We start from the raw sequence: 22,736 nt of genomic DNA, 5'->3' as shown, positions 1-22,736 counted from the left end.
CTGTGCTGGAGGGAGGAGCCATCAGGGCCACTTTGGGCAGATGGGAGGCCGGTGGAAAGAGGCCAAGGAGGGCCGGGCCACACATCAGGGAGACAGCCAGTGACAGCTGCCCTCCCTCCTGCCACAATCACGCTTTATTCATCATTTAACCTCCGTTTGGTTCAGTTTGGTTCCATTTTTAGTTGTGCGGTATTACCGGGGGTTGAACCCAGAGCCTAGATGCTGTCTTTAGCTTTTTTTACTCAAGGACAGTGTTCTATCACTTGAACCATAGCTCCACTTCGGGCTTTTTGCTGGAGATAAGAGTCTCCTGGCCTTTTCTGCCCAGGCTGGCTTTGACTGCGATCCTCAGATTTGAGATGCTGGGATCACAGGTGTGAGCCCCCAGCCCCCGGTACTGCTTAACCACTTTATCCAGGGGCTCCGGGCCTGGAGAGGAAGACCTTCCCTAACGAAGTGCTTCACCGTTTACAAAGCCATCCACTCCGATCTCCAGGAAGTGCAGGCAGCTGGGCAGGCGGGAGAGGCAGCAGTGGGGGTAGGAACGGGGAAGTGACCTTGAGCAAGTGGGGGAGGGCAGGGGAGGGTGATCTGCTCATAGGGCCTGGGTGAATTTCTGGCTCTTGGGCTTGACTGGTGGTAGGCACGGACATGGCAGCTTTCCCTCCCTTGTATCACATAAGACACAGGCCTATCTGCCCTGGAAATGGCCTACTTGAGCCCCCACCCTGAGTCTGGGTCCTGCAAGCTGACCTTGGCCCTGGCTGAAATGGCCCCATGGAGTGATCTCAAATCTATGTTGCCATCTTGCTCTGTGGCCTTTAAGGGAAGGAGGAGGCTTGCCTCAGCGTGGACTGCAAACAAACCCATTTAGTGGTCATCGTGGTTGTTGTTAATGCTGGGCATCAGTAGCTCACACTTGTAATCTTAGCTACTCAGGTGGCTGAGATCTGAGGACCGTGGTCCCAAGCCAACCCAGGCAGAAAAGTTCCTGTGAGACTCTTAGCTCCAATCACTCAAAAACTGCAAGTGGTACTCTGGCTCAAAATGGTAGAGCCTTGAGCAAAAGAGCTCAGGGACAGCACCCAGGCCCTGAGTTCAAGGCCCACGAATAACACATACACAGCAATTGTTTCCAGCATTGAGGTTGGAACTCAGAGACTCATGTTGCAAGCACTAGACCCCCGGAGCACCGCCCCCCCAACGATTGTTTGTTGTTTTGCTTTAGCTTATTTATCGGATAGGACCTTATATTTTTGCCATGCTGGCTTCAAACTCCAGTCCTCCTACTTTTGCCTCCTGAGCGGCTGGGGTTACAGGCATGCACCGGCACACCCAGCCTGGCCCTCCTATTTTAACTCAGGTGACCGCCAGCACTATTCTGTGGAACTCAGGTCTTGGGGCTTCAAGTCCACATCAAGTGTCTTCCCCCCCCCCCCCCCGCCCCATACACATGGGGAGGCCAGGTAGAAGGGGGCGTTGTGGCTCACTATGGAGATAGGCGCCATCTGTTTCTTCTCCTGGACAGGGGAGGAAGAGGCGGAGGCTCAGAGAGGTTAAGCGCCTCGGCCAAGGTCACATGGCTCAGAAGCGGGAGAGACAGCAAGCTCTTGGCCCAGCTTCTCCTCGTCCACTTCCGGTGTGGGTGTCTCTACCCCACTGCCTGGGAGCAGCTGCAGAGCAACCTCTGAACGCCCTGGAAAAGAGGCAGGGACCTAATTTCTCTGAGCTGCCTGATGGAGCTCTCTACTCTACTCTCTCTCTCTCTCTCTCTCTCTCTCTCTCTCTCTGCTGCTGCTGCTTGTATGAAGTGTGTTTGTGTGTTTAAAACATCTTTTGTCAGCACCCACTTTTTCTGCAACTGAAGCAAGGAGGACACTTGGGGCCGGCTTTCCTCTGCGTGTCTCTTAAGTCTTAGAGCATCAAACAGCCTCTTCTCCGGGCGGGGGGAAATCATGATGAATGACTCAGAATAACGCTGCCCAAGAAACACGAAGGCTTGATCTGAATCGCAGAGGGAGTGACACCTTCCCCACGCCCCTCCTTGCATTTCCTGGAGGCGGTGGGGGCCACCGAGGTCCCTCTATAGCCAAGCATTCCCAGACAAGAAATACCAGAGCCCAGTCATTGGATCTAAACGCTCATCTGCACAGGCACACGTCCCTGTAATTGATGTCCCCATCCTTCCTTTCTTCTACAAGGAGGCTTGGCTATTCCCTACTCATCCTATCCCTGTCCTGCCAAGACACGTAGATAGAAGATCCCAGAAGATTCCAGAAGCCCATCTCATGGGTTACGTTGACTCATGCCTCGGAAAGGGCAATCAATTCTCAGAACCCAAAATGCAGATTCATCCACCTAGCTTCATGGAATCCGATTTATTGTACCTCCATACCTAGGTCCTCAGAAGGGATGGTAGGTCTTGAGTGGACCTTTCACCCACATGGGTGTAAGCAGAGCTAACACGGCCCGAGCAGCACGTACTGGCACGTTCTCTGGTGTAAGCACATTCTGTGGGTGCCACGGATTTCACCGATTCCCCCGTGGAGGGTCCCGGCAGACCGAGTTGTGGACTGCGGGTTCCGTTTGCGCTTTGAGAATCCCTGTCCTCAGCCCCGCAGCCCACAGGCCCGGAGCTGGTGAGAGGGAGGCCAGCCGGCCCCTGTAAGGGTCACCGGGGGGCGGGGGGGGGGGACGTGGTATGGTCTTACTGCCCGGTGCTTGCACCACTGTGAACACAGCCAGCATGAGAGCTGCCAAAACGGACTCACGACTCAACTTCTATTGACCAAGTATGTTTTTGATGCTCTAAATCACGCAAAGATGTCAGGGGTGGGAGGGAAGAGAGAACTGTGGATGGGTTGGTACGTGGGACAGGGAGAGGGAGACGGGGCCCGCACTGGCCTGACGCACGCCCAGGTAGGTTTGCGAAGCGCAGAAGGACGGATGATGCCCTGTCCTGGCTGCGACCGCGGTCACGTGCTTTGGGGGTAGGAGCGGGGAGTGTGTGTGTGTGGGGGGGGGAATCGATCCTGTGAGTCTAAGTCCATGCCAGGGTGAGCTAGCAGGTCAATGGAGTGGGGGAGGGAAGGGCTGCTTCCTCCTCGGCCCTCCCCTCTGATCTAGGGGAGCAGCCTGCTGTCACCACCCCCACCCCCCTCCCCTCTTCCCACGTACGCTCACATTTGACCCACTTTCCCCTCTATCCAAAGGCTCGACCCAATTCTCAAGCCTTCTCCCCCACAGTTCTGACCCAATTTTCTTATCATTTCCACAAAGGCGTGACCCACTTCGCCTCCCGTCCTTCCCCCCCCACCCCCCCCATACGTGCCACGTCGTCTCCCACTCTACAGGCCTGGCCTCGATTCCACCCCCAGGCCCGCCCTCACCCCTGGTCCTCTCCCCCCCCCCTCGCAGCTGGATGGCCATGCCTTCCCCTCCCTCCCCAGCCCTTCTGATCAGCCCCCCGCTGGCGTTCCCCAGAATTTGACACCGCGACGCCCCTACTTGTCCAACCCTGCCCGAATCTGATCTCACCACAAAGCCTAAGGTCGCGACCCCGACGGCCGGGACAGAACCGAACACGAGGGCCCGGAGGAGGATCCGGACACCATTCCCCATGATAACACGGGAGCCGGGCGCCGGTGGCTCCCACCTGTCACCCTAGCTACTCAGGAGGCTGAGAGCTGAGGACCGAGGGGCAAAGACGGCCCAGGCAGGAAAAGTCTGTGAGATTCTTATCTCCAATTAACTACCAGACAATGAGAAGTGGAGCTGTGGTTCAAGGGTGATAGAGCGCTAGCCTTGGGCAAAAAGAGTTTAGGGGCCGCGCCCAGGCCCTGAGTTCAAACCCCATGACAGGCAAATAATAATAAAAACAACAACAACATACAGCGTGGCCTAGCGCCATGCAGGCAATTACTACTCTGCCTGCCACTGCACCGCTGCCCTGCCTTGATCTGAGAATCCCTTCTTTTCTGCCAGTCCTGGGGCCTGAACTCAGGACCTGAGCACTGTCCCTGGCTTCTTTTTGCTCAAGGCTAGCACTAGTACCACTTGAGCCACAGCGCCACTTCTGGCTTTTTCTCTATGTATGTGGTGCTGAGGAATCGAACCCAGGGCTTCATGGATACGAGGCAAGTGTTCTGCCACTAGGCCATATTCCCAGGCCCCAGTACTTTTATTTTTTAAAGAGCTGTGATTCGCCCTGGGTATGCGCAGCGTCCTGGCAGCCGGGCTCCAAAGCCTTTCCTATGAAAGTGGAGAAGCCCGCCAAGGCCCGGCCACGCCGCCAAGGCCCGGCCACGCGGCCGGCTCTGCCTGTAATGATGCAGGTCAGGCTCTGTAAGAGGTTACCAGACATGGCTCTCGGCGGACTTCACTCTAGGCTGCTGCCTAATTAAAAAGTAAATATGTTTCAATTATCACAACTGATTTTTATTTATCCACTAGGAGCCAGACCGTAATCATTTATACACTTTGCAGGGATCAGGTGACAGACGGTCAGTCAGGGACTGACTTGGTCATGAATCCGTTCCCAGGGGATGAGATGAGGTGGGGGAGGCTGGAGGGGCGTGGGGGTCCCCGAGGGACCGCCTCCCCTCCATCTGCCGTTCACCTGTGACAGGCAGAGCGGCCAGCAGCCCCTCCCTCTCTCTGGACTCTGACCTGGGGTGACTCCCAGGGTGGGACCAGGATGGGAAATCGCCTCCACTGGGGAAAAATCTAGGTTTTCTGCTGAAACGATGTAAGGTAAGGTAAAGTTTTGGACCAGGCAAAGAACTGATCCAAGCATCATCCACTGTGAGGTTGGTAATGACCCCTGCTACCATGCCGCTCTCCATGACCATGACCTTCACCACGTCTGACCTTCTGATCCTGGCTCTCACTTCTCAACGCCCTTTCTCCCACTGCCCTGTCAACTGACTTATTTCTGTTATCCCCTAATTCCCTCCCTCCCTCCCTCCCTCCCCCCCCTCCCTCCCTCCCTCCCTCCCTCCCTCCCTCCCTCCCTCCCTCCCTCCCTCCCTCCCTCCCTCCCTTTCTGGTGGTTAATTGGAGAAAAGAGTCTCACAGACTTTTCCTGCCCAGGCTGGCTTTGAACTGTGATCTTCAGATCTCAGCCTCCTGAGAAGCTAGGATTACAGATGTGAGCCACCAGCCCCTGACTCCCTAATTTTCCTTTAGTATACTTTAGCTGTTTTCTTTTCCTTCGTTCCTTCGTTCGTTCCTTCGTTCCTTCCTTCCTTCCTTCTTCCCTCCCTTCCTTCCTCTCTCCCTTCCTCCCTTCGTGTATTCTTTTTCTTTCTTTCTGGTGCTAGTACTGGGACTTGAACTCAGAACCTGGTCATCATCCCTTAGCTTTCTCACTCCATGCTAGTGCTCTACCACCTGAGCCACAGCTCCATTTGCAGCTTTTTGGTGATTGATTGGAGATAAGAGTCTCATGGACTTTCCTGCCTGGTTTGGCTTTCTCCATGATCCTCAGTCTAAGTAGTTTAGGATTACAGGTATGAGCCCCCACTTCAGCTTTTAGCTACTTTCCCAATGATTATGTTGGATGCTGAAGACCTAACCTGTTTCATGTTTTCTTGTTCCTCCTTTTTCCTTTGTCCTCACCCCCCCCCCCAGCCTCCCTTTTGGCTACTTTGGCACTGACAGCCTTGAAGAAGGGATGTGGCCCCTGAGGAGACACACAGAAAACTTCCCAAGGCCCAGGGAGAGCCACTGGGCCCTGCTGGTTTGGAAACACTGAGCAGAACAAACGGCACTAGATTAAGGGGTGCAATGCTATTCTGAGTGAGAGGTTTTCCCCAAGGAAGAAGCCAGGAAACTGAGTCTTTAGTCACACCTGGGACTCTTGCATAGCAGATGCCTGACAATTCCACTTGAGTGTCAGCCTACAGACAGAAAGCCCTGAGCACTGAGCACCTCTTCCCTCTGGAAGACGCCTTCATCCTAAATCTCCTTCCAGCTCCCCTCCCTCATCTCCCCTCCCCTCTCCATTCTGTCTTTTCTCCAAATCTCTGACACCACTAGGCCCTGTGGCTCACGCCGGTAATCCCAGCTTTGCAGGAGGCTGAGATATGAAGATCATGTCTTAAAGCCAGTCTGTGAGTCCATGGAATGAAACCCAGGATCTTGTGCTCACGAGCCAGGCGCTTTTCCTCCTCAACCATGCTTCTAGTCCTTTTGGTATTTTAGTTTTGTTTAGTTTTTCCTCCAGATAAAATCTGGCTAACTTTGAGCTGGACTAGAGCCTCACTCCTCCTACATCTGCTCCCCGAGTCGTTGGGATTACAGCTATGTCCTAGCATTTGGCTTGTTTTTGAGATAAGATCTTGCTAGCTTTGGGCTCAGGCTGGTCTCAAACACAGTTCCTCCCACCTCTACCTCACATAACTGGAATTGTAAGTGTGAGCTACCGTACCCAGTGTCTTTCTTTAGGAACCATAGACTTCCTTTTCTCTGTATTCCCCACCCCCACCCCCATTCCCAGGTTTCTGCTGGGGGTGGGGTGGGGTGTGGGTTGGCTGGAATCTGAAAGCCTTGGGAAAAGTGGATAATAGAGGATGCGATAAGCGAAACATATTTGCTTGTAGAATTAAGAACATCGCCACCACAATTATTTGCGACCGTGATTAAATTGTAAGAGCAAATGAAGCCAGCTTAATACTGATGGCGCTGGAAGTCGCTGGACGGGTTGGAGAGGCCTGCCCTAGTTTATCACTGACTCTCAATCATGCAGTTATAAAACCAAGACAGCCACACCAAGCGATCCTAACAATGGGAATACATCTTCTCGGCATGGATGGCTCTCGCTTGGCTTTAATTGAAGAAAAGCTATGGAAGTGTTTTCCCTCCTTCAAAAAAAAAAAAATCTTCCTTCCTCAGCGCCGCCCCCCACCACCCCCCCCCTTCCCGGCCATCTGTCTGGCTATTAAAATCCCATCAGCTTCGTTGTGAGAATGGTGACTCCCCCCGTCGCCTGCCATCCCGGAGGGGGCTCCAAGAGCCAAGTTGCTCCGGGCAGCTCGGGGCCCTCTGAAAGCAGCCACCTTTGCTCACCTGGCCTTCCCCTCTTGGCGCCTCAGCGCTGCAGAGATGAAGAGATGAGGGACTCTGGTTTGATTCCAGGGCCTCCTATGAATGCCCAGAAATCCGTTCATGGCCTTCCTAAGGTGATGCTGCGATCTACAGTGTTAGGGATGGCTATGGCGCTCCTCGGCAGGTGAGGGGGCTTACGAGACGGTGTTGGGTCTGCGGAGGATGTGAACATGGGGGCCAGTTCGGGGCTGGCCTCATCCAAGATGGCGGAAGGGACGCCCCAGAGTGTAAGAGACCCACTCAGGAGGGGGCTGTTTTCGGGCCCACCCCAGATCCTTGTCACCTCACACCATCTCCCCTGGGTCCAAACTCCTGTGTTCTCCCGAATCCTTCCGCGTTAGAGAAGATGGTCGCCGCTGCCCAACCCCATCTGCCGTTCCTGAGTCCTGAATTCCAGTGTCGTTCCTGAGAAGTCTCACAACTCCCACCAGCAAGGACACACACGCCACCATTTCTGTGAGCTCTGCAACTGTGGCTTTAACCAACTGCAGAGAGAGGGAATATATATATATATATATATATATATATATATATATATATATATATATATATATATATATATATATGCTGTATTGCCAAGGGTGGGGTTCCAGGGGCAGAGTCCCTGCCTAGCAAGCAGGAGGCCCTGAGTTCCAACCCCAGGAAGAATCATACCCATCTTGGACATCTACAGGCCTGCTTCTCTTGTTGTTTCTTTCCTCATCTATTTACACAGCATGGATACTAGGAATCATCTCCAGATGACTTCAGATAGACTAAAGGATCCACATGGGTGATGGGCAAACAGGGAGCCCCCGGGGATTTGGTATCTACAGGGTGGGGCTGGAACTAGTGTCCCCAGGATGCGGAGACACCAGAGGCTGAGCTGTGTTTGAAATCCCTTCACCTGTGGAATCTTGCAGGGGGGGGAGGGCATCTCCAGAAGACCTTGAAAGGAACCAGGGGGCCCTCTCTCTGCAGCACATGACAAGGGAGTGGCTGCCATCTCTCCTGCTGTGGTCTGAAACACTGTCTCGTGTGTGTGTGTGTGTGTGTTTGCACGCATGCACGCCAGTACTAAAGTTTGAACTCAGAGCCCTCTCCCTTAGCTTTTTTGCTTCTACCACTGGAGACACAGCTCCATTTCCTTTTCTCTTTCCTTTTCTTTTTCTGGTTAATTGGAGATAAGAGTCTTTTTGGATTTGCCTGCCTGGGCTAGCTTCAAACCTTGATGCTCAGATCTCAGCCCTCTGAGTTGTTAGGACTGCAGGTGCGAGCCGCCATGCCCCAGTTCCCTGTCATTACTCGATGGCAGATGGGCTCCAATGGTAGGAGCCCAGCACCGCAAACCATGAGAGGCTCTCAGAGGCCCAGCGATTCCATGGGTGGCCCCGGAACATCTCCCTGACGTTCCCGGTGTCCCTTTTGTCACCTACAGCATAGAGCTGTTGAGAAGTGGTAGTGTCCCCCACCTCACCTCCCAGAGCCATTGTTTGGACGGACGCCTTTGCAAGGTGAACAGTGGATCACAGAGAGGAGCTTAGATGAACGTTCAGACAAAGTGAAGCCAACTTCTCCTTCCTTCTCTAATTAAAAATGTCTTCAGAGAACCTACAAGGCGCCGGGCGCTGCCTGTGCTATTGCATTCTGACCTCAGCCTCCCACCAACTGTCCATGTGTTCAGAGTGCACCCCAACTCTACAGGCCTTCGCACACGCCGGGTTCACTGGTGTGAACCCGCAGAGAAGACACCACTCCGGGGTGGGGAGACCCCAGCTGGGCTTGGTGCCTCACCAGAGAGAGGGGGATGATGCCCCTCACTTCCCGCTTTGCTCAGCACCCCCCAGGTTCAGATGGAATTCTTGACATGGAACGCCCCTGAGCCGCTTTCCATCCCACCACCCTGCAGAGGAGAGGTCCCCGCCACCATGATTGGGAAGAAGGAGAGCCCATGTCACGCAGGGCTATGAATGGACAGGACGGTGTTTTTATGGGGGTGGGGGTAGGGGGTGAGGAAGATAACAGAAGAGTCCAGAGCTGCCTGAGGGAACAAACAGAGAAGAAAGACAGTAAGGGAGGTAAGAGACTCAGGAGGGAAAAGGGAGGGCCTCCTCTGCCCACGAAGGTGCCAGGGCATGGCGGGTGGCAGGGGCCCTCTGGGTTATGGCCAAGTCCCTACCCCTCTAGGCCTCGAGGATTAGGGGGGTGCAGACTGCAGGAGGTCTGTGAGCCACCGCGCCTTCCTGCCCTTCTTCTGTCTCACGGAACCGTGCAACCTCCAGTGTGTCACTGGGTACATGGCTGCCTGGATTAAAGTTGCCTTTTCCAGCCTGGCACCGGTGGCTTACACCTGTCGTCCTAGCGATTCAGGAGGCTGAGATCTGAGGACCATGGTTCCAAGCCAGCCAGGTAAGAAAGTCCACAAGACTCTTCTCTCTCATTAACCACCCGAAAACCAGAAGTGGAGCTGTGGCGCAAAGTGGTAGAGTGCTAGCCTTGAATGAAAGAGCTTGGGCACGGCGCCCGGGCCCTAAGTTCAAGCCCTACAACTGACAAAAAATAGAAAGAAAGGAAGAAAGAAAGCAAGCAAGAAAGAAAGAAAGGAAGGAAGGAAGGAAGGAAGGAAGGAAGGAAGGAAGGAAGGAAAAGGTTGCCTTTTCCCATGTTCTTGTACTTAGTGTCTGGTCACAGAATAAACTTCTGATCTATGGAATGAAAGCAAAATCTGTCCTGTGATATCCAGGAAAGCTCCTTGGTACCATTCTCTCTCTTGCTGTCAGGGATGTACAGGCAGAGCTGGAGCTCTGGCAGCCAGGAGGAGCTGTGAGGCTAAGGACACAGGACAGGAGGGGCCAAGCTTGCGTTTCTAACAAGTCTTGGGAGACCCCAAGGCAGGCCCCGTGTACCTCAAACCTCCAGGCCAGTGACCTGAAAGCCATTGTTCATTTGTTTAGCTAGTAATAGTCAGATCTAATTCTAAAGCCCTGTCACAGGCTGAGGTTGTGACTGTGGAATTCTCCAAGCCATCACCTCCCTGGGGGACGTCCCTGTCTCCAGGCCGGCGACTGTGACGAGGCTCCGATGGGTCCTTCTTGCACGTGGAACGCCGATGCAGGGCAGAGGTGGGCTGTGGGCCGGCAGCTGGAGAGATTCGCCAGGGTGGGCTGGGGGGCACAGGGCCACCACAGCGGGAAAGAGGCTGGAGTTGAGAGGGCGCTGGTTTGGGAGGTGAAGGAAGAGGCCCCTGGCCATGCACAGCGCAGAGGGCAGAGGGAAGAGGGCAGAGCGTGCCTCCCTGGGCCGCCTTGTGCCGTCCAGTGGACAGGTCATCCGCGACAGCAGACAGACACAGGCTTGTGGAGGGCACAGTCCTCAAGACAGGATGGGGGCCCGGTACAGAAGACTCAGCCATGGGCTCCCTTCCCCCCACCCCGCCCGTCTCCTCTCCAGCCACGAAGGCGAGCCTCCGCTCACCAGCGCGGGGAATGGTGGGTGCTTCCCGGGCCCTACTCTGAGCCTTGAGTCCTGCTCACCTGGGAGGAGGACCCAATCCCCATGCTCACCTTCACCATCACAATCCACATGGCCCCCTAGCCTTCCTCCTCCTCCCCCTCCCCTCCCTCCTCCATCTCATCCGCTTCACCATCACCTCGTCTCCATCGGCGGCCTCCTCCTCCTTTCCCTCCTCCTCCTCCTCCTCCTCCTCCCCATCCTCCTCCTCCTCCTCCTCCTCTTCCTCCTTCTCCTCGCCCCCCCCCCGCCCCCAGCCTCAGCCCCATCCCCAGCTTCCTCCTCTCATGGTCATCCTCATCCACCTTCTTGTCATCCACAGCCTCATCCTCACCTTCATCTTCACTGACTAAGTTCCGACCTGTCTCAGCGGGAGGGGGGCACTTAGGGAGCACTTAGGCTTGACAGTGGCCCGGGGCGGGGGGGAGGGGGGGAAGGCTGGGGAGGGGTCTTGGGCGAGTGAGCAGAGAGAGTGGGCAGAGGAGAAAGTGCCCAGGACAGAGGTGGGTGTTGTTGAAGGGACCTGAGGGCTTGCGTGTGTGCACAGGTGGAGAAAGAACGCAGGTCGGCAATGTGGAGGACGGCCCCTGGGCTGGGGAGTGTGTCCCGGCTGCTGCAGAAGGAAGGGGGTGGAGGGAGTAGGAGACCCTGAAGACGCTGGGGTAGGGTGGACCCAGGGTGTGGCAAGGGAAGGGTCCTGTAGACCAAAGAGAGGGGGGAAAGTGAGCCTCCCACCCCCAAAACGACGGGAGGGGGATGGGCCTGCCGCTGGATGCACGTCCTATTTTTAGAGCCATGAGAGGCTCCAGTAGAGCTGGGGATAGTAGCGTACACCTGCAATCCCAGCACTCGTGAGGCTGAGCTAGGAGGATTAGGAATTTCAGGTCAGCCTGGGCTACGTAGTCAGTAAGACTCAGTCTCAGTAAGAAGGAAGAAGGGAGGGAAGGAGGGAAGGAGGAAGGAAGGGAGGGAAGAAGGGAGGAAAAGGAAAATCCACAGTCCTTCCAGTTACTCTAGCCTGGGTAGAGAGTAAATCCTTTCAAACTTCAAAATGTTGGAGACTTCTTCACACCCAGGAAGATAAACAGCGTTTCTGCCCTCAACTTCTCGGGAGAAATTTACTTATAGATTTGGGTTCTCAGGGGAAAAAAATCCCATGAAGTAGTATAGTAGAAGGCTGAGTGTACAGTGTACTTGTAGACTAGAGATCTACAAGTATACTACCTCTAGTGTACATGTATACTGCAGGTTTGGGGATCAGGTAGAGCCGGGTTGGACTCTCAGCTCTGCCCCTTGGCGGTGTGACCTCGGGCAAGTTACTTAACTTCTCTGGGCTTCTCAAGATGGACATAATGGGTATCCCAGAGCCGATCCTCAGAGTGGTGGCGATTGAAGACAGAGCGCACTGAGACCATGGAGGAGACAGCCAACAAAGGACTCTCGTGACTATCCTCCTTATGTAGGAAGAGCTGTTTGGTAAGGTCACTTCTTTTGCAAAGATGGCAGAGAGGATGGGGGGGCGGGAGGAGAGTTGTCAGGGACAGTTGGGGAAGGATAAAGGATGTAATGTCACCCTGATCGGAGATGGAGACACAAGGCAGCGAGGGGAAGGAGTCTTCAAGCAGAGGAGCACACTGGAACAGAACTGGACTAAAGAAAGCTCTGTCCTCCGGTGGGCACGGCCTATGGCCAGGGCAGGGTAAGGCTGGCACTGGGGCACCGAGGGCACTCGGTGGGTTCGGGGGAGGGGGAGTCAGGGGGTAAGGCCACAGAACCCTGCACCCCTGCAGATCTTGTACCTGACCCTGCACATTCTGGTCAGCATCTAGGAGACTCCCCAAGGTCACAGAAGGTCAGGGAAGATGGAACAATGGTCCGCAAGGAAACAGGCTGGCCACGCCTCCAAGTCAAACCCAGCCTGCTAAGTCAGTACTTCTTCGGGCCAGGGGGTACCTAGCAAGGCTTTCCAACCACAGCATGTGAGCCACGTGCCCAGAGGCCCTGGCTTCCTGTCAGCTTCTCAAAGCCGGGGCCTCCCAGGGCTGGGGGGGCTGGGGGCTAGGGGAAGAAGACACTGCTGTTTTAACATGGTGGCTCCAGCCAAGCGGGGAGCAAAGACTGTTCTAGAAGACATGTGGGGATTTTGCCTCACAGCCTGCCTGCTTCCCTAGCCCGGAACCCTGAGCTCCACCTCAGTGCCACGCAGCGGATGAGGCTCTGGGGCGAGGGGCCAAGCGGACATGGTCCTCCCTGCCCTCAGGGAGCTGATCGTCTTCTAGGACGCGCCATGCAGAAACACGCAAATTATTTCAACAAGACTAAACACGGAAAGTTAAAGGAAAACGAGAAGCGTAGCAGGACCAGGGGGTACCTACGTGGCCAGGGTGGCCGGGGTGTCTGTCCCCTGAGGAAAGCAACCAGTGACTTTCTGTATTTATGTAACCACAAGGCCTTCCCCAAAGTGAGTAACAAGCAGAAAGCTTGTTAGCCCGGCCTGGTGGCTAATGACTAGCTACTCGAGAGGCTGCGGATCAGAGCTTAAAGACAGTCTAGGCAGGAAAGTCCCAGACACTCTTATCTCCAATTAACCACCAACAAAAAAGCAGGAAGTGGTGCTGTGGCTCAAGTGGTAGAGCACTAACTAGCCTTGAGCTAAAGGAGTTTAGGGACAGCACCCAGGCCCTGAGTTCAAGCCTTAGTACTGGCATTACGTAGACAGCTGATAAATGGATAGATGGATGGATGGATGGATGGATGGATGGATGGATGGATAGATAGATGATAGACAGACAGACAGAAGAAAGTTCTACAGAGGTGAGAAGTGGGGAATCTGGGTGTACCCCTATTCCCTATTGTGCCCTCCCCTGCCTCCCCTTTACTCCCAGCTTACTACGACTACCAGGTTGCTCAAGCCAGCCACCTCCCTCCCTGCCTTGTGCCCAGCCAGTGACTCTCAAAACCGCGACCCAGTCCTCATCTCATCTGCCAGGTTCTCAGTGTGCAGGTGACCCAGAGAACGAACGGCAAAGCCGGCTGGGACACCTGCGGCATGCCACCAAGCCCAGCCGCCCTGTGCTTTCAAGCTAAAACGCCGCCCACTTCTCTAAGAGGCCGTTCTGCCCCCTTGGGGCTGCCTCTCAGCCTCCCTGTCCCCGGCCTTCTACCTTCCAGCCGGGCCACACCGCCTCGGGCACCTGTGTCTCCATGCACGTGGCTCCTTCTGTCTGAAGCACCCTCCCTTTCTCAAGCTTGGCCATCCACACGTGAATCAGAACACAGCCTCCCCAGGCCGGCGCCCCTCCCTGTCCCAGAATCCCCTGCACTACGGTTCCCACCACCGGGCACCTGCCGGTGTTCTCCTCCCTCCCACTCTCCGAGAGGCTCAGCAGTCGTCCAGCTAGTACCCAGGGACAGCGGCCACGCACCGCCTTGTCAAGGCCACGCTCTCTTCTCTGCCTTACTCTGCTTCATGGCGCTGGGAACAGGGAAGTCGCTCGGGCTCTGCCTCTGCGCCTCCCGGCCGGCAAGGTGCTCTACCACCACCTTCTCCTGATTCCCAGCTGCATGCTCTACGTCTCCATGTCTCTGAATCCGGCTGCATCTTACAAACAGTGCGGGCACTGAATTTGTCCCCGCTGCTTCAGAAGGCAGGGTGTGGCTAGATAGGTCATTTGACCATTGGCCGTGTCTTAGAACCCAGAGCAGAGGGAGAAAAGTCACTTATGAGTCCAGGAGAGTCACTTATGAGCCCCCGGAGGTCACCGCTGCCTCAGCGGCCGGGGTACGGGCACTGGCACAGGAAGCTGAGCTCACAACTCTCTGTTCTCTTTTCAAACCCTCTTGTGGCTGTAATGGAGACCCATTCACGGCCCCACTCAAATCCCCCGTGGTCCTGAGTGCGAGAAAGATGCTAGGGATCTCTGGGAGCCCGAGGAGGGTAGTAATGAGAACGGCCGGGGGTCTGGGTGTGCTGCAGGCCCTGGGATGAGGCGGCTGTTTTGTGAGGTGCTAGCTCTTTGGGGGTCCCCTCCTGGGACTCCCCTGGATGGCCCTGGAGGCAGGGAAGGGGCCCGGGGAGCTGCCCATCACTGCCCGGCTGGCCTTCCCATGGATGTATTTCCAATTTGCTTGATAGGAAAGTCTGAACTCAGTGGGAGTCCATTTCCTGATATGGGAAATGGTGAGGCCAGAGAGCTCCCCACATGTGCGTGAGTGTGTGTGTGTGTGTGTGTGTGTGTGTGTGTAATCCTCACAGAAGGGCAGGGCAGGCATGGCCATTGGAGCAGATGGGCAGAGGAGGCAGAGAGACATTGTCCAGCCGTCTTCCATCACACAGCTGAGAATCGAGAGCCAAGACAGAGTCAAACTGTTTTCCTCAGACTAACGAGGCCCTTCCAGGCCTGACCACTTGTGTGTTCTTTCCTCCCCCACGTAGCCTCACCCAGAACTCAGCCCTCAGCCTCCCTGGCTTCCTGCAGCCGCCCCGGCCTCCTCCTGAGGCAGGCTCATTTCTTTCCTCCCTCCTCTCTGCCCTCCCTCTTGGAGTGCTCTTTCTTCTTCTCTTCACCCTGCTCACTGCTGCCCACCCTTGGAATCTCCACTGCCATGCCCCCTCCTCAAGGAAGCCTTCCCGAGCCCCAGTCCTAGGTGCTGCCCTTGGCTTCCCTGATTGTGCTCACAGTGCATACGCACCCAGGTGAGAGTTTTCAAGTTAGGGACTTCTCTCACTTTGGGCTCGAAGAATCCTGAGGCCAGAGACGCTCAATGAAGCTGCTTCTCATTATGAGCCCAAATCCTGGCCTCGAACCCAGGAGTTTGCAGGGGTTCATCAGAGATTTAAATAATAAAACGACCAGTGGCTCACAGCCTGAGGCTGAGCAACCTGAGCATTGCAGTTCGAAGCCAGCCCACGCAAGAGAGTCCATGAGACTCTTATCTCCAATTAGCCACCAAAAAGCCAAAGGTAGAGCCATGGCTCAAGCAGTAGAGTGTCAGCTTTCATTTAAAATTAAAAAAAAAAAAGCCAAGTGAGAGTGCTCAGGTCCGGAGTTCAAGACCCAGTAATGGCACATGCACACACACACACACACACACACGCACACACACACACACACACTAATAAAATGAAGGAATTATCTGATTTGTGGCTGTAAACAAGACTGTGTATTTCATCTGATTATGGATTTTTGGCCATAGTAATTAATCGAATTTTAAAAAGATCCATTGAGTTCTAATGAATTTAAAACAATCTCTGGTCTTTATGGGCACACATATCTATTTGCCTCCACTCCCTGATTGTGAAAGGGATGCTTGAAGGAGATCTGTACCCAGCCTGTGGGGACAGATGCTGCCAATGGAGTAAAGGCCAGGAAACACGGACACGCACGCACACACACACACACACACACACACAGACTCACGCACACACACAGAGGCCAGTACTGGGGCTTGAACACAGGGCCTGGGTGATGTCCCTAAGCTTTGGTGCTCAAGGCTAGTGTGCTCTGCCACTTGAGTCACACCTCCACTTCCATCTCTTTTTTTTGGTGGTTAATTGGACGTGAGAGTCCCACAGATTTTCCTGCCTGGGCTGGCTTCGAATTGTGACCCTCAGATCTCAGCCTCCTAAACAGCTAGGATGGCAGGTGTGGTCCACCGGTTCCCAGCGGGAAGGCATTGCTTTACACGCTGCTTTGGGTAGCACTTCCTAATGGGGGAACCACCCGTGGAGGGGGGTGATGCTGACAGACCGAGGAAGAGGATGAAGAAGGGGGGCAGGCCGGGGCCCCGCTGACTGCCATCACAGACAGAGATGGTCGGAGACGGCAGGGGTGGGGGGTGGGGGCGGACATGTATTTCATCCCTACACCAACCACCCTGCAAAGAGGCTGCCATACTGCCTGTTTTATGGAAGGGGAAACTGAGGCTGGGAGCTGTCTGGTGGCTCTGAATCACATAGCTCCTCAGGCCTCCAGAGCGGGACAGCAATCCCGGTCTGCGAGGCTCCAAAAGTGCTTTCGCTAGAATACGAAGCGTCCTCTAAAAACTTGTTTGAGTTACAGGGGCCATAAACTGGCTGTTTTCTGGAAATGCCTGCAAACATAAAACTAACGGAACATCCACGTGGAAGGCTCTCCCAGAGCAAAGGCCAAGATGAAAGAGGCGCCTGGCAGGGGCGGCCCCCCGAGGTAGAAACTAGAATTGTGTAGCCACAGCTCACGGGACAGAGGAATCAGGACAAAGTCCTGCCCCGTAAGAGGTGTAGGATGGCTGGTGATGGCGGCTGGTGTGTGCGTGCGCGTGCGTGCGTGTGCAAGTGTGTGCACGTGGCATGTCGGCAGAGCACGGATCAGCCTTCCCTGACTGTTCCTGTTGGGTGAGCGCTCTGTAGGGCACTGCAGGAAGCAGACGGAACATTGTCCATCTGTGGGTATTAATGTGAGCCATAGGCCAGGGTGTGCTGCCCAGAACCTTCTGGAAGCTTCCAGGATGCGGGGCGGGGGGGGGGGGGTGTGTACAATGGAAATGTGGCTTCTGTGGCCACCGAGGCCTGTATGGCCAGCTCTGGCCAGGCTGCTGTCTTGCCAGGTGATCCTGTGTCCCTGCCCACCCCTGGAACCAAGCCCCAGGTGGAGGGGGCTGGGACCTGGAGGGAGAGGTTCGGGTTTGGCAACATAGGTGAGAAAAGCGAGGAATGAAGGCTGGGCCTGGCTCTGGGAAAGCGAACCTAGACGTGGGTGAAGCTTTTAGTCCTGGAGAAGCTAAGTGGGGGTGTTCCGTTCTGCTATCTCTTCTCCGCTCTGCCCAGAAAGATCCGTGGAATTGAACTTGGGCACGCTTTGACAGCACACAAGGGAAGAAAACCAACTGTTTATTTCTTCTTCTCCCCTACAGATGCTATACTCGATGGCTGGTTTTCTTCTCCTTTCCTTGAATAATGTGCCTTCACCTCAGCCATTCGGGAGCTTTGCAGCTCAATCACTGATTACTTTTGACTTTTCTTATTTTATAATAATAGACGCATGACTCATTATGTTTTTAAAAGAAATTCCAGGAAGAGCAAACAACTCACCCTGACTTCACCCCCCCTCCTCCCCCCCCCCTTTCTGTCTTCCTCTCTCTCCCTTCCTCTCCCTTTCTCTTGTTCTCCCTCCTCCCCTCCCTCTCTCTTTCTCCCTCAATGGTGACAAATCCTTCTAATTCATTTCAGTAATTTTAAGAACTGCCAAAACAGCCCATTGACGATTATTTCGTGTGTACCCACAGTGCACCAAGCGCCTACAGAGAGTGGAGTTATCTGAGGATTGCCGAGCCCCATGGCCCATCCAGAGGAACTCACCCACACTTAAAGCACAAGAGTGCCCAGAAATGCTGCTGGCTTTCCTGAAGCCAAGGACAACTCCTTTCCTTCTGCAGAAGCTGGAGAGCTATGGCGGAGGGGCGCCTGGAACTACCCCCCCTACCCCCCCCAACCTCGTGTGGCAAGGGCCTTGTACAGGGACGGTCGGGACCACTGAGAGGCTTCTTGGTCAGAGAGACCCAGGCTGTCAAGAAGCTGGCACAGCTGTCCTAAGCATCCTGTGGCGGGGGCCAGGGGAGGGGTGGGGGGGGGTGGGGGGGGAGAAAGGCATAAGAGAGGTAATTGATTCCAGAGGAACTGGAAGTTTCAACAGAGGGAACTTATCAGCCTGAACAGAGAACCAGATTTGGGCTTTGCCTTGTGAAGCTGAGAGCAGAGGGCAAGAGGCGGGAGGGGCTGGGAACTGGGGAGGGCCTGTGTCCGCTCCTGGCCTCGAGGTGCCAGCTACTGGTATCCCCTCTGCTGCAAGGCTGGCGTCTTGGGGTGGGGGGGGGGCAGCCATTGCCTTTGGAGCAGGGAGGAAGCAGCTCGAGAGAGTCCAGAGTGGATTTCTTGCTGCTCTTGAAGACAGTGTTTCTTTGAGATGACAAGAGAGGCGAATGTCCTGAATGGCGAGCCAGCATGTGGGCTGGCCGTGCCATGCTTGGAACAGGCTGTTTCATCGGCCTGTTTTAGATCGCACTGACTTCCTCCCCAAAAGGCCCGGCTCAGCTCTCCACAGATAGATGCATGCAGCTGTCTTGACAAGTTCAGGCGTCTCTCCCCACCTCCCCACCCACCCACCCCCCCCCCCCGCCGGCCCCTCACCGCTCCGCAGCCACCTGTGTCCAGGTATAGCCCAGCCCCCCAACACCACCCATGCCCCTCACCTGCCTGCGAGAGTTCAAGCTCACCGTCATCACCTCGGCAGAGGGAGAAATAAAGGCGGAGGGCTCCCCCCCCCTCCCCTCCCACAGTGCCCCTAACAGGTGTCATCGCTTTCCCAGGCCTTCGGAGACCCAAGCTGTAAGACAGGCAAGGACATATTTCCTAGTTCTTCTTTTCATCAAGAGGTGAAGGAAAACAATCACCTTGGGGGAGGGCTGGGGCGGGGAGGGGGGGGAATGAAAACAAAACCCTCCTGAGAAGCAGAGAGTCAAGGAGATGGGGTGGTAGGTAGGGCGGCTCACTGGCATCGGCGGGGAGGTGGGGCACGGGGGTAGCAGCTTCTTGGAGAAGATTTGAAATCTGTTCCCTCATCTAGAAGCACAATTCAAGAGTAGATGGTTCTTTTTTGGAAAGTCCAAGTGCTCGTGAGAAAAACAAAACAAAACAAAACAAAAACCCCTCAGGCTAGAGAGACTCAGAAGCAAGGACAACCTGCTCCCCAGCAAGGCTGACTCTTTCAAACGCTCAGAAAAGGCAGGCAGACATGCCAACCTATCCACAACCCCCCCACGCACGCTAACCCACGACCTCAGGGAATCAGTTTAGCCGGAAAGGAAGAACCTGAAAGCCTTCAAGCCTCCGAGGCCCAGCTCGCTAAGGTGGGGCCAGGCCCGCAAAGTCCCATGGAGAGAGAGAGTCTGTGGAGAAGGGAGGCCGGGTCAGGCTGAGCCCCGAGCACCAGGTCTTCCGGCCTGGGCCTTGGCTACACGTGGAGAGGAAGTCTTAACCCTCAGCGGAGCTGGGCCAGCCCTCCCCTCGGCCCCTGGAGGCAAGTGCCTAGGCTAGGCACCCGGGGAGGCCTCTGGGGCCAGTGCCAAACCCACAGATCCTGTGTGCAGCCCTCGGGAGTGTTGCAATTCGAACCCTTCACGGGCAACGAGGCAGGGAAGGGAGCGTGGCTTGGAGAGACATTTGAAGGAGGGGAGGGCAGGGGTGGGCAGCATATTGGAGATCCGAACACGGAACAGAAGGGATTTTAATGAAAATACTTAAGCCTTTTAATGCACAAGTGATCCAAAGCTGTCTCTAGTCCGCTTGTCTAGGGGGAATTAGGAGATGTTTAAGAGATCACAGTATTAAGGATTTGTAAATAAAGCCCTGATAACACAGTATATTTATACCAGTGTGCCAATCTCTGATTATATTTCCGGTAAAAAAAAAGAATAATAATAAAAGTCTGGTCTTTCCTCTAATCTCTTATCTACATGCCTCCATCCCTTTAACTAAAATCCAAGGGAGGCAAATCAGTAGTACCATAACCATCGCCCTAAAGCAAAGCCCCATTTAACTTTGCTTTCCTCCTCTTCTTTCAGAATAAAAGTCTGTCATAAATGTTTAATTAAATGGAAACCGTCTTCCCATTGCTAACCACTAGCACTTTGAAAGGCTTTTCATTTCTTTTTTTTTCCTAAAGAAGGAAGAGTGATATGCATGTGTTTAAAACAGTCCCTATTAATTTCCAGCTATCGACCTGGTGTCTGGGGGAAGAGGCACGTAGGATTCAAGGAGCTCTGCAGAACACGGCGGAGGCAAAAGCTTAGGTTCAGAAAGATCAGCAAATGCAGTATGCGTCAAAAACACCATGGCTCAATGAAGTCACTTAGCTATTCAAAACATGTTCAGCTATCACTCAACCATTTGCGCCAAGAATGTTGGGAGGAGGAGGGGGGGGGGCATAAGATGTGTGCCCCATCCCAGACATCACTATTTCCCCAAACAGCAGCTTTGGGGCTCCATTTGGTTAGACCCAGGGGCTACATCCATTTGTCCCTCTTTCCACTCTCTCTCTCTCTTCTCTCCCCCCACCCCGCCCCCATCTCCTGGCCTCAGCTCTGCATTGCCATCCCTTTTGGAGCTTAATAAACGATCCTGCAGTGCCCGCTTCCCGACACTGCCTCAAACGGCCTCCAGTCTTGGTTTTGGAAGCCTGTGTTCCTATGGGTGGCTCCGGCCCACAGACATATATAGCTATGCAAATCCAGTCTCTCATATTCAAGTCTGTTGCTAAATGCAGCTTGTATGACCTGCAGAGTTGTTGTTTTTTTTTAATCCCCACCCCCCCCGCCCCTTCCTGTGCTTATTAGAGTGTCCTAAAAGCACATGGCTCCGTCTATGACCTGATCTTCCAGCTTTTACACTGCAGGGGGCCTTCTGACCCACACACCGCACATGCTTCCACAACCCTGCAAGATCGAGGCCAACAGCTGACACCCCCGCCCTGCGCCTCCCCGTCCCCCTCCTTTCCCCGGGCCCTCCCGCCTCCCCTCCGGGGGGCCCCCCCTCCCCCAGTGTTGACCCTCCTGGCTCCAGGATAAGACATGTCTGTGGCTCCGTGTGGAAGTGACTCGGCACACAGCCCAAGCCGCAAGTGATTGCTGTTTATTAGAACTTGGGCTTGTTTCCTGCGAGAGACGCATGTATTTTTAGACTTTGTCAACGTTTAAACACACACATCCACACATGCAGCCAGCCACCGCGAGCGAATACGTGGGGCTGGGAGAGATTACGAAATGCTCTTGAACTCAGCTTGGGATCTTGGAATCATTAGGATCGATCAAATGAAGATTCTTAGAAACAACAGATTGCTTGCTTGCTTTTTTTTTTTTTTAAGGGAGATTTGCAGTTTGAGGATGTGTCTGCGACTTTTTTTTTTTTTTTGGTGTTGGGGGGGGTAAGGGGAAGAGGAGGAACAATTTCGAATTCTTCATGGCAAAAAGATGAGCAGTTTGGGAGGAAGTCCCTGTTCACCCTCCTCACAGATAGCACTGCTAAATCCAAAGGCAGAGGTAGCCTAATGATTCCAGGCAAGCCGAGCCCTCCATTTGACTCTTAAAAGACAATGTCTCGCTATTTTGTACTATCGCATAGGTTATTCCGATGAAGAGGTTGGAGGGAGAGGGGAGACGGAGGCCCGAGAGTGGAGTATGGGTTTTACTTATTGTTTTTTTTTTTTTTTCTTTCCTCTGAAACAAACCCCAGCCAATCTTGATGCATGGTGGAGAGAGTGAAGTGTGTGTGTGTGGCGGTGGTGGTGGAGGTGGGGGGGAATGGTGGAATGTGGAGGGGACTTATTTGGAGGAGGGGAGGGGCAAGGAGAGGAGGGGAAGAGGGAGGGGGGAATCAAATACCTTCTAGGCAGCAGGTTCTCCATAATCCAGAATGGGTCATAACTTCCTCGTTCTTTTTGCTGGTTTCATTCTCGCTGACACTTTTGGTCTTGCAGACCCCCCTGGAGTAGAGCCAGTAGTCGGTTCCCACAGCTATAGTCATTAGACTGAAGGCAGCAAAAGCACCAACAGTAGTCAAAAGCATTTGAACACCTCGGTCAAACAGCCCCATAATTCTTCATTATATAAACACCCAACCGACTTCTGGTTCTCAGGAGCGTGTGTGTGTGTGTGTGTGTGTGTGTGTGTGTGTGTGTGCAAATACTAAAAGCCAAAAAAAAAAAATCAAAGATACTTCCACTACTAATATAATGGGTATATGTGTGAATAGAGAATATCGAGAGATATCAAAAAGGAGGTAAGAAAGCTCACGGGTGGGAAAAAAAGAGTGTAAATTATAAAGATCACATGGGAAGAGAGGCTTGCCTCTTGAGATCCGAAATTGTTCCAGTTGCAGGGATTATTCTTTTTTTTTTTTTTTTGGAAAAAAAAAGAGAAGAAAAAGAAAGGAAAAAGGATAAAATAAAAAAGACACCCCCCACCCGCCCCCAAGTGAGACGCCTTAAGCTCTTTTCCTAAAATTCTGGTCTCCAGTTTCCATATGTGATTGCTAATTTAGAGATGGCCTCCACAGTGAATTCTCAAAGCCATGTCTCGGGACCTGGACAGTTAGAGCCTGCGAGAGT

The 22,736-nt window shown here is 54.1% G+C and overlaps 1 protein-coding gene across 1 annotated transcript in view; it reads right to left on the bottom strand.

Annotated features, from left to right (window-relative positions):
- Cacng2 (calcium voltage-gated channel auxiliary subunit gamma 2) overlaps positions 1-22,290 on the bottom strand; it is a 96,534-nt gene extending 74,244 nt beyond the window's left edge. The window contains exon 1 of the mRNA XM_048349434.1: positions 22,012-22,290. Within this exon, the coding sequence (XP_048205391.1) occupies positions 22,012-22,222 (211 nt within the window). The 5' untranslated portion in view covers positions 22,223-22,290. The remainder of the gene's footprint in view (positions 1-22,011) is intronic.
- Between the last annotated feature and the right edge of the window lie 446 nt (positions 22,291-22,736).

Source organism: Perognathus longimembris, chromosome 1 (genome assembly GCF_023159225.1).
Source record: "Perognathus longimembris pacificus isolate PPM17 chromosome 1, ASM2315922v1, whole genome shotgun sequence".
In the NCBI taxonomy this organism is placed as follows: Eukaryota; Metazoa; Chordata; class Mammalia; order Rodentia; family Heteromyidae; genus Perognathus; species Perognathus longimembris.
Note: the sequence above shows the minus strand (reverse complement) of the source record. Positions and strands in the feature narration are given on the sequence as shown.